This window comes from Oryzias melastigma, linkage group LG16 (genome assembly GCF_002922805.2).
Source record: "Oryzias melastigma strain HK-1 linkage group LG16, ASM292280v2, whole genome shotgun sequence".
Lineage (NCBI taxonomy): Eukaryota > Metazoa > Chordata > Actinopteri > Beloniformes > Adrianichthyidae > Oryzias > Oryzias melastigma.
Window position 1 is genome coordinate 6,291,352 of NC_050527.1, and position 15,619 is coordinate 6,306,970.

The window sequence follows — 15,619 nt, forward strand, 5'->3', positions numbered from 1 at the left end:
GTTTTCACATTTCTCTTTATTTTGATCTTTTCATACAGCCAAATGAAAAAAAGAAAAAAAACAAACAGGTGGGATACACAACATTTTAAACACATTCACATAAATCACACGTATAAAAAAGATTGTAAGAAAAGACGAAAGCGTCCACATGTAATACAATTTACAAAGTAATACCAAATATATGCAGCTGTGACGCACGGATCTGAGAGCGCACAGTGATGGCAAAGGTACGGGCACAAAGGTGAGTCATTGGTGCAACACAGGAGACGTAATACTTACGGAAATGCCACCACCCATTACACATCTGACATGCAACGCTGAATCAGTACTCATATCTGACTAGTCAAAAAAACATGTTTGTTACAGAGGAATCATTACTGTGACGGCAAGGAAACAGAAAACCAGAGCAGAGAAGGCACGTTGCTAAAACAAATCCAAGTTTAATGAAATGCAGTAAATATATAAGCCAACACAAGTACTAATGGTTGGAAATAATAGTGGCATTTATGGTAAAAAAAAAGCAATGAAAAGAGTTTAAATATCAACGATTGATATCCATGTAACTGATTATGATCCTGTCATCTGCATAGAAACATTTGGTCACCCTTTTTTTTTTTTTCCTTAGACAAATGCTACCTAAAAATAAAACTTGCCGTTCTATCCAGAGGGTCATCTTTAACACTTGCATTGATCCATAAATTACTTAAAGCTTAAGAAATACCTATCAAAACTACCACCAACTACTTCTAGTCTTTTTGTCTTTCTTGTGCAGAGAACTTTTAGTCAAAGTGACGAGAAAAAAAAGAGGAATATTTAATATTTCACTTCAGTATGGCACTGTGCAAGATCACATCGTAGGTCCTGTTTCTTTTGTTAGCTGGTAAAGCGGAACCTTTTGAAAGAGAAGCTGTGCTTGCCAAGTTTGTCTACGCTGATTTGTTCATTTTTGCATCCATAAAACATGCATTAAAAAACAAACAAAAAATACTTGCGGTTTAATCGTCTCCAATTTTTTTTACTTTTTTGAGCCGATTGTGTTAACCGACAAAGTAACAAGAGAGTTAAACACGTGCTGGTAGATCATGACATTCACATCACACTAACATTCACTGTTTATCTTTTTTTTGCTGTAGCCCTAGAGACCTCTTAAAAATGCTGTCAAAGCCGCATACGAAGCACTTTAGGGCCTCAAAGTGTAACCGACCCTCCTTTAAGGAGCTGCAGAGGCCAAAAAGCAATCATTTTTCTTAATCGGGGACCATGCAGCGAAAACACCCATTTGCCTCACGAGAAAAAACAGAAACGACAGTCGGTAGTGAGACACAAAAGCTCAGGTCCTGGGCCACCGATCATATTTAAACGTGGGGGAGGCAACTTTCATATTTTCAATTTGTCTTGTGCAAGTTTTGCAGGGAACGGTAAACATTTAGTTGGCACAGAAACGTTGCTTTCGCAGTGAAAGCTGGAGTTTGGATCAATGACAGATCTGGAATAACAGAGAAAGGGGAATAACGTTCAGCGCAGTACATTACCTCTGCACTGGATAAAGTGGACAAAGATGAGAGAAATACTCTACAGTATCTGCATGCAAACATACTTTTTTTGTAACGCTCACACATACACGCGGTTACAGAATAAAAGCCCTGATGCAAAGGCAAAGCGGCAGCTGAGTAAATCCTGTGCTTTTGGATTTGGTTCATAGGTAAACAGAGTGATGCAGATCACTTTGCGGCTAGCGCGGCTCTCTTGGTGTGGCACTTCATACACAGAATCTTGCCGTCCAGTGGATAGCAGCCATTTTCATCTGCTTCAATGGAGAGAGGGCGAGCGCAGTCCTGGGATAGAAACAAAAAAAAGGAAATTTTCTAGATTGGGTTTACGTCTGCAAGAATGGATGACCAAAAAAGTTAAATGCCGTACCTCACAGCGGTAGCACTTAAGGTGGAAGTTCTTGTCAAGCGCCACTACTCGAACAGTTTCCTCGCTGCCTGGGGCTGGCACAATGGGTTCATTGCAGCTCACACACAGAGGAGAGAAACGCCTGCGAGGTGGAGACAAAGCCATTTGTTATTCACGGAGGTTGTGTTTAAATAAATGTACAGCTTTGGAAGCTCAACCTGCAATAGAGCCAAGTTTCAAAGTATATTCACCGAACACCAAATCAACTTTTCTTTTGGCTGTTGACCTCTTTAAATGGGGCTTTAAAAGTGCTGTCTGTTGCCACATTTCTGACTGTTTAAAATAAACTTGCTTAATTACTGAAATTAAAGTCTAAAACCGTCTGTGTGCTGCCCCATACAGGTTGAAATGAGGCATTACAGTTTAATTTTGTGATTGGTAGGCTGGTGTAAGTCCAACATCATCATGCTCTAAGCTCTGATATAAAAGCCCCGCCCATCTTTGAATCTGTAATGGTCGGTCGTTATCGTGCTAGCTTTAGGATGTTTTGTCTTTGGTTGTCAAATATCTACTGGGTCACACAACTGTCCAGTGGACTTAAAAGTTAGGCAACAGTAATTTAGTGCAATTGCCATTAAATCCAGCAAACCTGGAGATCAGATTAGCGATAAACGTTTCACTCGGGATTGTTTACATAATACGTTAACCTTTATTAGCTTATGATGCTAGTGTGATTTTACCACTCAGACATGGGTCCCGTTTGGTCTGGACCATGAGCGCCTGCCTCAGGAGACGGTAGAGAGGAAAAATCCTCCACGAAAAATTCTGTGGTGAAACTGGCATCACTTTGCTCTGTGCCACTCTCCATGTTAAAGACACGGCGTGGCAACGTTACCTCAAGCTAACCTCACAGGTCCAAACCACACCTCCCCCGCTCAGCCTGTCCCTTTTTTGCATTTTTCAAATCTGTTCTGAGAATGGAGTCAGTCCCCAACCGTCTTGTTGTGTTACCCTTTAAAAACGGGGAAATGTGTTGCGGTCACTGCCTCTTCCCTGAGGGCATCAGCTACGTTCACACCACTTTCAATGAAAAGTTTTTGTAAATGTGTTTAAATGCACATTTCAGACTTTCATGCTGAAAAGTCTCGGGTTCAAGTGTAGCTATGCATGTTTCTATGACTGTTTCTACAACAAAAAGTGTGTTTGGAGTTGAGTGTGTCCCCTTTAATTTATAGAAGTGCCAACTGTTTGAAAATTGATCACAGGAGAAATTAATATTTGTGGTTTGTGTCCGTCCGGAATTATAGGACGCCAAGGCTTTCATATATTGGAATAGAGCTGTTGAAGAAAAAGTCTGGAGTAAACTTCACGAGATTAAAACCGTTTTTACCTTTTCCAACTGCAGGTGATTGACATGTGTTAGTACAGTAGAAAAAAGAACAAGACGATGAAGCCCCTCCCTGCTTGTCTAATCTGAACACCATATGCTAAATGCACATTTGAAAAAGCGCTTTTAGTGCATTTTGAATGCGTATCACATGACCGGTGTAATTGTAGCATAATAGGTAGGAATAATGGTCAAAAGCAAACATTGCTGAAACTTGTGCGGCTTTTTAAACTGATCAGGGTTCCTACAAGTTTCTAAAAGCTAAATCTAAGACCTTTTAAGATCATTCATACAAAAAAAATATAGTAAAGACCAATTTCTCATCCTATTTACCAGCCCTACTGACAAAGAACAATGAAATCCTTGAATTTCAGAGCTATCAATTCCTAAACAAACAAAACCTCAGTACTTCTGAATGTGAAATAAACAATATAGTAATAACACAGCAAATTTTAAGGATCAGACATCAAAATTCAAGACTTTTCCAAATATTATTTCGAAATTCACAACTTCAATGCCTTAAGGACTTTTTAAAACCCCGTGTAAATCTTGTCTCAGGTTGGGGCGGGTTTACTTATTTGACTGATAGGCTGTGCTTCTTGTGAGGAGATTCTAATAAACTGCACTACTGCATTGAAACCATTCATTAAAAAAATGGGAACCTGTGGTAGTCCTGGACACAGTAGGGGTTGTTGTTGTCGTCGGTGATAAAGGGGGCTCCCTCGAGTACGCAGGAGCAGGTGCTGCAGCGGAAACAGTGTGCATGGAAGCTCTGTCCCACTGCCTTCAGCACGCGGTCGGTGATTCTCTCCCCACATCGGAAACACATGGCCAGGGAATTCTGAGGATGCGAAAAAACAACAAAAAAACAGGGAGTGAAAAATGTAAAAAAAAATACATAAAATAAATATAATCTTCAAAATTCTAGTGTTTTCTGCACTTTAAGCCCAGAAGAATGATAAACCTGATGTGTGGCGTAACTAATTTGTCCCTAAAAGCTTTACTAGACTCTAGGCTTAACGTTTGGAAATCATTAAAATACATTTCACTCTGATTTGGTGTCCCCTTACCTTGTAGCAGTCCTCGCATTGTGGCGAGCCATTCCTGTCGTAGAACTGCATGCCCTGCAGGGGGCGATGGCAGGACATGCAGCTGAAGCAGTTGGAGTGAAAGAGCTTATCCATGGCCTTCACCGCTGGCTGAGTGTGGGAGAGGGCCTCACCGCACTTCCCGCAAACCTCTAAAGAAAAATGCAAACGTTATTGAATGAAAAACAGAACACTTAATCTTTTTTTTGGTCAGTTCTGCTATGCATCAATGACAACGTCAACTAGTTGAAAATTCTTTTTTTTTCTCCTTTGTGTAGATTCCACTCTATAAAACCACTTTCCCAGGAAATGTCACTTTAATTGTTTTTCTTATGCACTTAGTATTACAGTAAATAAGGTTTTAAACAATGCAAAGTGCAGATGAAGCTACATATTATGCTCGTAAATGGTGCAAATGCATAAAAAATATAATTCAAGCTGCAAATTGAAGCTAAAAATAATGAAAAGTTTAATATTTAATTGCATCCTCTATTAATTTCACCAGGAACTCAGTCCAGCAGATAAGATGAAGATCTTAACAGAGTTTCCAAACAATCTGCAAGTTTGCAGCTACATGATGCTGAGTAAAGAAATCCCCACGTTAATAATTATAATCTTGATGTGAAGGGGGGTTTGTGCTTAATCATTTTCTGAAAAGCACACAGAAGGTGAACTGCATGACAGGTGAGCAGTGGAGCAAATGTGTGCTCACCACACCTGTGGGAGGAGCTGCAATAACTGGCGGCTGTGTGTCCATGGTCTTGATGAAGTCTTGGGCCATTTTCTCCAGCTCCTCCACCTCCCTCATGTTCAGCGGCATGCCTCCGCCCTGTCCTCCCTGGACAGGTATGGGGTTAGGGGGTGAAGGCTGCAGACACACACAGGTAAAGCTCTAGTGTTAAATCATTCTGTAAAGCCAAAAATTAAATGACATTTCTGTACAGAACGTGGAAAAGGTGGTGACGTACCGTTGATGCAGGAGTGGTTTTCATTGGTTGGCTATAGGGAGCAGGTGGAGATGCAACAGTCTTCATTTGAGGGGGAGGTACAGCAGCAGGTGGGGGTTGGTTTGCATTTATCTTACTTCCAAACGGAGAGCTTTTGGTGTTGTTAGGGGCAGCAGCCCCGCTCATGTGGTTCACCGGAGCTGCAGGAGCTGCAGGAGGAGCTGCAGGAGGAGCTCCAGAAGGTGCGGGGAATGAGCGGCTGGCTGCAGGAGCTGAAGGTTTCGGCACGTTGTTAATTGGGGCGGCGGGCTGGTTCAGGTTCTGGTTAATTTTTTGTGCCAGCGAGGCAGAAGACGTCACCACTTTGCCCCCGAAACCAGGCTTGGAGCCCACTTCCGCGGCCTTTGCGAAGCCTTGAGCACCGGCGTTTGGAGCGGAATTGTGATTGGCTTGCCGATTGGTTCTGGCTTTGAGTTCTTCCGCCCAGGGAGCCGGTGGAGGACGGTCGCCCATCTCAGGAGGCGGGAGGAAGGAAAGCGCTGGTTTGGGAGCAGTCGGAGGGGGTGCTGCGAACTTGGGTGCTGGTGCTGAGGAATACTGGCTTGGCAACTGTGGATAAACAACATAATTAACTAAACAGCCTCTTTACAGACTCCAGCAGAGATAAAGTATAAAACCATAATAGAGAAAAATGGGAAAAGTTTTAATTAACAGAAACCATAACTGAAGGATTGTCACTATTTTGCATCATCTTTAGTTAAACTACAGCTAAGGGGCGGTACGACTCCAGCAGAAGCTAATTTGATTGGAGCAGCCACGAGTTTCAGCCATCAGAAACGATTCCTCTTTCTGACATTTATGATGCGGTTTTCAGCCGAAGTTTCTCTGCTGCGGCTCAGTCCCTCCTTCAGGAAGATAAACACGCTTGCCATATAAGGCCTTTTCGCTGGGACTTCTGCCGCACGCTCTGGCGTCCTCACACTTTCACTCTCACACAAGTTCTGCTTTTTTTCCCCGTCCTCCCTCTCTGCACTTTCGGCGTGAAGCATTACCTTTTTTTTTTCCATTTCAGCCCTGACTGTTTGTTCATGCACTTCAAGCCAAACTAAACAAACTACCTTTATGTTCTTCCTCCAAACCTTCGCTTCTGTAGTATCTCTTAGTGGCTTATTTTAGTATTTTTACATGGACTTTTTATCTTTTTTTTCCCCCCTTTTGCTGGTATTTAGGTGTGAAACAGATTACAGCCACGCACGAGTTGCAGAGCATTCCTCGTTTCTCGTGTACCTTGGGGTTGAAAGGCCCTTTGGTTTCCATCTCGGACAACAGATCAGTCAGAGAATCGAGCTGCTTGTCGAAACTCGTCTGCTTCTCCATGGGTCTCTGGGAGAGGAAAACAAAAATGAGAAAAAAAATCATTGATTTACATAAACTAAGTGATCGCAGCAGAGATGAGGATGCGTGAATGGAGAAATAACTGATAAACATAAATGAACACGACTACAATCATAATGAAATTAGGATTAAAATTTTTAGTACTCGACTGGCTGTTTAGAGATCACCCAGATGGAAAACCCAGAATAGAAAGAAGCAATTGAGTATGATGTGAAGTTAATCAATTATCCATTTGCTTATTCATAAACAAAGGAAAAGCACATGTTCACACAATCTAGAAAAAAATAAGATCGTTTACACTTGAGTGACGTAAGCTGCTCCACAACACTAAATGATCCATTAATCAAAGCTTCGTTAGCGGCGTTCAGGGAAGCACCTCGACTCACCTGCGGGTTCCAAGCACCGCCTGCGACAGCAGTACCGGAGGCCGGGAGGGGTGGAGGTGGAGGGGGCGGAGGGGGAGAGGGACAGGTGGGTGAACAGACACTCTCCTCTGGGGGAGCAGGGAGGGGCAGGTCATCTGCCACAGGAGGAGGAGCAGGGAAGGCGGGAGGTGTGATTTGGCATTCAGAGGGAGGAGCTGGCAAATCATCGTCCATCGGAGGAGGTGGTGGAGGGGGAGGAAAGTCTGATAAATAAAAAAAATATATAAATGTGTATGCTTGTTCATGCACTACATTGTGGTATCTAAAAAATAATGAAGGATCAACTGGAAGCAAAGTTGTATTTTTCTCTAAAATATTATGTTTTTACAAATAAAAATATGAGGGGAATAAATTAGGTACAATCTTGCTAACCAAACTGACTGACATTATTTTAAATAGTGCTGATACCATCACAGAGTGAAGATGGAGGTGGAGGCAGGTCCCCCACTCTGCCAATGACCGCTGTGCCGAGTGGTGTGGGCGACGGCGCCGAGGGAGGCGTCTGACTTTTGGGCCGCGGCGGTGCCACCGAGGCAAACTTCTTTGGCTGGTTGTAGAAGGATGGAGTTGTGACTTTGAAGTTCAAAGATGAGGTCACCACTACTGGCTTGTTACTGCTGGATTCCTCCATGTTGTTTGCTTATCTGGAAAATAAATGCACAAAAAATAAAAACGTCAACATTTTGCAGCAAAGTTCAAACCAATCTTTTCCCACACTCCAATTCTGAAAGTAGCATTCATCAGCAGGCAGAAATCAAAGGCTTTCATTCCTTTGCTGTGTTTGGTTGACGAGATTTTTGCTTGGAATTGTGGGAATGATGCATCAGCAAAGCATTTGGCTCAGCAATGTTGCAAAGTTAAACAGAAAGCCTCTAAAAAATGTATTTTAAACACAAGAAGCACATTTTTACAATTCCTCATAAATGTTTGCACTATATTCATTAAAAATATTTTTGTATATCTAGAATTAGCAAAATCAATCGCAATTTAGATTTATTTGGGCTTTTATTTTGGCGAGTTTTCAAGATTAGCCTTTGCGGCTGCTACATTTGTTATGCTAGCTATGCTAACTGTTTAAAGAGTCACCAAACCTTAAATCAACTTTTTTTACCTCTATAAATTTTCCTTGTTTGATACATTTTGATTTAATTTGATTTAGTAATAGGGGCAGATAATTAAAGTTTTTTTTCCTTTTAATTTATTAACTGTTTTATCTTTATATAGTATTATTTTTGATTATATGTATTGTTGGTCATAACCAAATTTTTGGCCAATTAAAATAAAATTGCTTAATTCTTGAAAATAGTCCAAATCTGCCTGTGTGCTGCCCCCTACAGATTGAACTGAGGTATTACAGTTGGATTTCGTGATTGGTCAAACCATTTAAGTCCCACATCATGATCTGCAGCTCCAGTAACAATCTTGTTCCCTCTGACTGGATTTTCAAATTTTGGCTGTGGGTGGAGTCAGCCTCCAACTTCCCAGTTTAATTACCCTTTAAATAAACACATTTTAGAAGGAAAAAATGGTTTGTAAAAGTTGTAAAACAAGCTTATGATGACTCTTTAGAATAAGTTATTTATGAAGGAATGCACAGATAGCAAAGTTACAAAAAGAATGTGAAAACATTAGCAACCCATTGTTTTATTGCATTTAGAAAATATGGAAAGTTTTTCCACATGAAGACTTAAAAGTTTTATTTGCTTTTAGATCACAGCAAACGAACCCGATGAGGCTTCAGTCAAGAGCACAATTACTGTTGCCTAATCGTATCTGAGAGCAATATAAACACACGAGCATCACAGCTGAAATCCTGGGTGCCTTTGCTATCACACATATGGAAACAAACAGTTGAGTCTTTGTAGCTTTTAAATGGTTACACATTAATACAGAAATCTAGAAAGTAAATCAAGTAATTCAAAGACTCCGGCATGTAGTGGTGATGTGATACAGCATGAGCGGCATATGGAAGCTATTAAGCAGAGTGAAGTCATCAGGAAACATGCAATTATTATTATTTCTATGTCGTGACATTTATTCAAGATGTGAAGCTAAGCACTAAATCTGCGTGTTTGCTACCGATGCCTCGGTGTCAGCTGATCTATGGAAAAACAGAAGAGCCAGACTTAGTTATGCAAGTGACTAAGAGTCACACAATACTAAAGTATGAAATGGGAACTATGAACATCGACACAATAGAGTAGCACACAGAGTAGAACTGCTATGACATTCATGACAAAGACAGAAGCTTTCATTTTGTATCGTCACAAGGCTAAATCTCGTAGAAACAAGTGAGAGTTCCACAGAACAGGTTTTTTACTGCTGTCATCCCCAGACAGATATTGACTGAGCATCTCTACGGTTAACGGCAGGAACTGAACCACCAGACGACCCCTCTACACATGAAAGTCTAATTCAACAGGAAATACACCCAGTTTCATCTTTAAGTAAAAATAAGGTTGATTACATTCAAACACAACTACCAAAAGGAAAAAAATGCAGGGTATCTTAGAGAATCTGACTAAATTCACAAATTGTTTTACAGTTCAAGTGAAAGTGTAATTTGAAAGTTAAAGAGGCTGTAACCCTTGATTTTGACAGAAGATCAATAAATACTAAACTCAGAACAAACTATAGAAAAAACTGTGAATCTGCATTTTTTAATCCATGTGAAAACAATGCTTCCTATTGGGTAGCACATGAAGTGATGAAATAAGGAAGTGTGGATCTTTATTCAGATGTGTTAAACCTCACAAGGGAGAAACCCAGTAAAGAGTCTTAACGTAAACCCCAAAACAGGAACCTCAAAATGATTCAAGCTGGTTAAATGATTCAAGTTCAGTTTCTCACTAATGCCAAAGACAGATGTCAGGATCATGTAAACCAGACACCCATCTTTCAAAACATTCTCACTCCCATCTCGTCATAAATGGACATATAGTTTGACCCCCTTCCATATCACTTTTTGACGTTTTAAGTTTCACCAACTCGTCGTTTTTTGCTGTGCTGGCTGTTCCCATTAAAGCGTCCCAAACCTCTGGGCCATGAACCGGTAGTGGTCCGATGCCCGCTTGGTACAGGGCTACAGACAGGGGTCTCCAACCATCAAGAAGCGGACCAATACCCTAACCAGGTACCCTAACCTGGTACCAGTTTTGCATACGTCATTGCGTCCCAAGGAGGCCTGTGATTCAATGGTAACGACGACAAGTTGGTGACACCCAAAATGTCAAAAAGTATCGCAGAGGGGGCCAGAACGCACATATATGATGTGTTGGGAATGAGAATGTGTAGCATCTCCTGAATCCCTTTCTGGGTCATGGGGTGACCGAAGCCTATCCCAGCTATTGTCAGGCAAAGGCGGGTACACACTGAACAGATCACTAGTCTATTGCAGGGCCACACAATCACTTGCACACTGAGGGACAATTGAAGCATGTTTCAGGACTGCAGGAGGAAGCTGGAGTGTCTGGAGGAAATCCACACAGCCACAAGGAGAACATCCAAACTCCACACAAAAAGGTCCTATTTGAACCATGACCTACTCGCTGTGAGGTGAGAGTGCTCACTACTGCACTGCCATACAACTAAAACCCATTTTGCCTTGTCATTACCTTAAAGTACAGTACAGGAGTGTATAAAAGGCGAGAAATAGTTTGTTTTCTACAGTAAAAATTGCATTGTGGGAACACGACTTATTATTGAGGAATTTCACCTTCATGTAGAAGGAAAAACATCAAACAAACCTACACAAAAATTTGACTTTGAAAGGTCAGAGGGTGCAGCTTCAGCTGAAGCAAATATTTTTATTTTGTCTGCAAAAAAGAACAGTAAGCACAAAGTGAAGGGAGAAAACTTCAGCTAAATGACTCAACATGATTAAATAGGAGTACTTGACACGGGTGATGTACCCCACTTGAAAGCAGTCTATACTGTCACAGTCACTCCACTTTGTGTGAATGACACAATGGTCCTTTAAATAATTCATGGGGGTGGATAAGTGCTGTAAGACTTCCTCTGCCCCTTTCTAAAGTCCTCAGAGGTTTGGCTGGGTGAGATCAGTGATGCAGTCAGCCTTAGACATGAAGGTATGATGAAACCTGAGACCAGAGCCCCCGCGCTGAAGCCCACATTTGGCTCAACAACCCAATGACATCACTTTTTCGGATCTCCGCTCTCCCTTCATCCATCGTGTCTGAACCCCGCCATGACGAACGATTCTCCGACATTCTGCTGCGTGTCGCTGGAGGGTCGGATGAATGTGATTTTTATCTCCATTGTCAGTCAAGTTTCAGCAACTACTTGAACTGCATGACATCATCCGAGGTTGCATTCCATTTTTCTGCTCTGCAGCTGTGAAGGGAAATCACGTAGGTTTTGTGTGTGTGTGTGAGGGCTCCAGCTCAAATCACACGCAGCTCTTTGGGTTCAATAATAGCCGGTTTTGTTGGACCGCCTTCACGCCTCAATACTGCAGCTTTTAAATTTCTTCATATCACAAATACATGTGCAGAAGGGGAACATAAATGGACTAACTACACTGATGGGCCAGCAGGGTTGCTGCACTTATTAACGGGTTGCAAAATCCCTGCTGAGGACAAAAGGTGAGACTTCTTAGAAGCTGGGGAGAAGGGCCTCAAGGAGCAGATTTTCAGACGCATCTGAACTTTTAACCAAAAGTATGAAAGGAGAAGTTAGCTGCGGTATTTTCTGCCTACTTTTTGTTTTTTGCCTTTCAGCTGAAGATGAATCAAAAACAGATTTCATCCTCCTTTAAATAAGCATTGTGACTTTATGTTTTGTCATAAAAAACATTGCAAAATCATTTTAGTGCCACTCTGCTGATGTTTAGGAATATTGCCACATATGTTCAGTACCCATCTTACGCAATCTTCAAGAAAAGGAGGACTTCAAATTATCAACAAAAACTCAAAATTTCTCACAGGATTTGTGTGTTGTTGTTGTTGTTGAAGCTCCTCTATTGTTCTGATGGTACACCCAGTTTCAGGGAAAGCGTGTCTGGGTCGGGGGTCACTAATGCAGGAGGGGGGGACAAACAACCTTTTCGAGTCTCTTCTCACAGGTCACTGGACACGCATTGTGTGCCAGTGACGTGATTCTTTTCAAAACCATAGCAACAGGAATAACAGAACAGGCTGTGTTTCCACATTTTTACATCACAAGCAACTGAATTCTGAATCAGACAACACCTCGAACAACAGCCCTGCTCTCACAGCGTAATGTGGGCCAATGAAAAGTCACAAGACAGCAAGAGAATAAATAAAAGCATTTGACAAGAAGGGCTTTGAGCCAAATGAATGCTCTAAAAAAGTGTTTTGACTTACAGAAGTTACAATTAGGGAAGATTCCACTCATTCTTCGTGTCATGTTGTGTTTAATTTGACTCACAGAGAGGTCATAAAGTAAGCCTCACTACTAGTATCTCAGACTACAGTTGTCTCACACTATTCTCTTCTTAAACACGGTTTACTCACTGCGGCCTTAGGGTTTAGTCTCACTAACAATTAGGGAGAAATTTTGATGCTAAAAATAAAAACAAAATTAAAGCACATTACTAGAAGGTTTGTGTCTCCCAAACCTCCCTGTCAGTGGAAGAGCTGAAACATTGTCTAGGTAGAACATGACGTCAGGCAAAAGCAGAAACTCTTAAAGCATGAGATGTAATCACAGCGGATTTACGAATGTTATTAAGTGAACAAACATCCTTTTGGACCCAATGTGGTTTTAAAAAGAGAAACAAACAGCAATCTGAAGCAGGTTTTCTTTTCTATGCCCTCAGCTTGAATCGACCTTTAAAGCTGCAGCTGAGTAACTGGCCACAGGCAGAAACCAGTACAGAAACACAACCATACTGCCACGGCTGCTGCTGAATCATTTGCTTTGTTTGCTCATCCTTGTAATATTAGTTAATGCAAACTAGTCGAGATTGAAAATAACACATCACCTTCTTTAGTCAATATGTTTAGTAAAACTCTCGTTGGTTAGTTTGTTTGTGCGATTTTTCAATTTTTAGCTCGACTCCAAAAGAATAAATAAACCTCACACCGCTTCCAAATTATACTCCTTCAGATACTTCCAGTTATAGGCAATGTTTCTTAAACTGTGTTGATGGAGACCTTTGAAGGCAGCTACTGTAACTCTTGTGCTATCCTATGCATGTTTATATTAAAAGTGGGGTCATCTGGCCCCACAAGACAGTGTGCTGAACTTTTTTTTTCATCCCAAAGATTTTTTATCTTCACTGGTGTCCGTGGTAAACATAAAATCCAGTCCACCTTTGTCATGGGAGAGATCACACATCATTATAAGGGTGGGGTCATCTGGACCCCATAAGATAGCACAAGGGTATAAAAAAGTGGGCTTTCTTTACTGCAGCCACTCTGGAAATCTGTTTGTCACCTCAAAAAGAAGTTTAACTGAAACATTATGCATAACACAAATTAAAAATAAAAGTAAAAAACCAATAAAATACACCTATGTTGACCAATATTTGTGCCTATTAAGAGGACTGGCTTAATTAGAAACAATTGTAGCCTCCACCTGTAGGGGGCAGTAGCTAGAGTTCAGTTTGTCTATGCTAGCCACAGAAGAAGTAAGAGTGAACCAAAATAAAATCAGACTCCAAAATCTCACGAGTGCCTTTAAATAAATAAAATAATGTTGCAATAAAACTAAATAGTTTTGACCGACTGATATTTAATCAAAACCCATAATTTTAAAGAGTTTGGGAATCTTTTTGCCAAAAGACACATGAAAAAAACAAATACATTAAAAAGTTTACTATTGAATTATTATCCGTTTTAAAAATACGTTTTAGTTATTCTTAAAAAATAAAATAATAGTTATTCTTTTCAAGACGTTTGATTCTGATGATATGATGAAACAGCTCGAGGAAATCAAGCTAAAAATGACTCATAGTGTAGGTTTTATGAAACACGTGTTCATTTCTTCGAATTGATGTAAAATCTAATGAAATTTATATTGAAGGACTAGCTCCTACAAACAAGAGTTGACCTAAATTAAAATTGATTCACCACAAGGACCATTACTACAATTTTATTAGACCCATCTGGCTCTCAATATGAATATTTTCTGACGGCGCCACAGGCTTTAAAATGTAGAAACAAAGGCAATAATCTGTTCCATTTCACGGGAAAAATACAATATATCGTGTTTTAATCAAATCCACTACCCATAATGCCTCATTAGAAAAAAATAGCTAGCAAGAAATTATACTTAATCAACACCAACAACCTAAAAAAAAGAGATAATTTCCCCTTTTTAAACGATTCTATGGCCAAAATCAACACCCACCTGAGCCTCGAAGGAAAAACGACACCTCTCATTCATCCGAACGGGAGCGTTTGACCAGATCAGACCACTTGCACACACCCCTAGTGTGCAAGGCTTTAGTCACTCGGCTTCCGCGGTGAATCGAACCGACACCCCCACGCTTTGATCCTTACCTCATATGGACACGTCAATGTTTAGCTGAGCGGCAGTCATCTATGCTAATCTTTCCTCAATATCCGCCATAAAAGAAAAATAGCAGCGAGCAACCCAAGCTAGCTCTCCACTTAGCTTACAGAAGTTTGTACTGGACTTCCTGTCGGAGCTTCCGCATAGCAGGCATCTGCAGTCCCCACTCATTTAAGATCAGGGAGATTTATGTCTATAAATAATATAATCGTATAATCAAAAGGGGATATATTAATGCAACAATGAGTGATATCCTATTCATATTTTTCTAAACTAATGGATAACATTCCACAAACCTGCTACTTCATGACAGAGCAAAGGTTTTACCTTATTAGGTAAGCTCATCTCTGTGAGGAATGCCTACTCTTCTCATGTGCTGAGTCACAAAAACACACAAAAGCTTGCTTACCCTGGTAAACAGCTGCAGATCAGTTCCCTCTTTTCCTTTAGTTCTTTTTCCCCTCCTCTGGTTCTAATCTGAGTACAAGTTCTCTGTAATACCAACTTCTCCTTTTCTTTTCCCCTATTAGACCCTCCCCTTGTGCCTTTAAGTCTGGAAAAGGAATGACACCATCCTTCCAAACAAGTTCTTTCTCGCTTGACTTTGGCCCAACTCTTGAGTATTACGACACAAGCAGCACCCTTCACCCTCCTTCTCTCCTTCTGTATCATAAACTGTCCAGGCAGACCCCTCCTCCTCTTTTCTCCTCCTCCTCCTCCTCCTGCGATCTCCTCTCTCTGGATTTTTGTGGCATTCTTCATTGGGTGACATCAACCCTGTTGCCTCTCCATGTAAGGTCAGACAGGGGGGAATGAGGGAGCCAGAGGGAGGGAGAGATAATGAAGCCAGAGGCCCGATCAGATGCAGAAAGTGGTCAGGAGTTTAAACAAAAAGAGGTGCAGTGGTTAAAGCGTTCTGAGCCGTGGAAAGAACTTATTCACTACCAGGAGGCTTAGAGATTAAAGAATATCTCAGGA

General features: G+C 41.0%; 1 protein-coding gene across 4 annotated transcripts; it reads right to left on the minus strand.

Moving 5' to 3' along the window:
* Positions 1 to 77: 77 nt before the first annotated feature.
* zyx (zyxin) lies at positions 78 to 15,319 on the minus strand. Of its 4 annotated transcripts, none has more exons than XM_024267794.2 (10): positions 15,051 to 15,319; positions 7,550 to 7,785; positions 7,103 to 7,344; positions 6,609 to 6,704; positions 5,343 to 5,930; positions 5,092 to 5,242; positions 4,357 to 4,526; positions 3,949 to 4,127; positions 1,921 to 2,041; positions 78 to 1,835 (listed from the first exon to the last, which is right to left on the minus strand). In XM_024267794.2, exons 2-10 carry the CDS (start codon positions 7,770 to 7,772, stop codon positions 1,722 to 1,724), a joined length of 1,884 nt encoding a protein of 627 aa, XP_024123562.1. In that variant the 5' UTR covers positions 7,773 to 7,785; positions 15,051 to 15,319; the 3' UTR covers positions 78 to 1,721. The 4 variants fall into 4 exon arrangements, with proteins under 4 accessions (XP_024123562.1, XP_024123563.1, XP_036071977.1 ...); XM_024267795.2 differs by lacking the exon at positions 15,051 to 15,319 and adding an exon at positions 14,629 to 14,804; XM_036216084.1 differs by lacking the exon at positions 15,051 to 15,319 and adding an exon at positions 14,749 to 14,801.
* Positions 15,320 to 15,619: the final 300 nt, after the last annotated feature.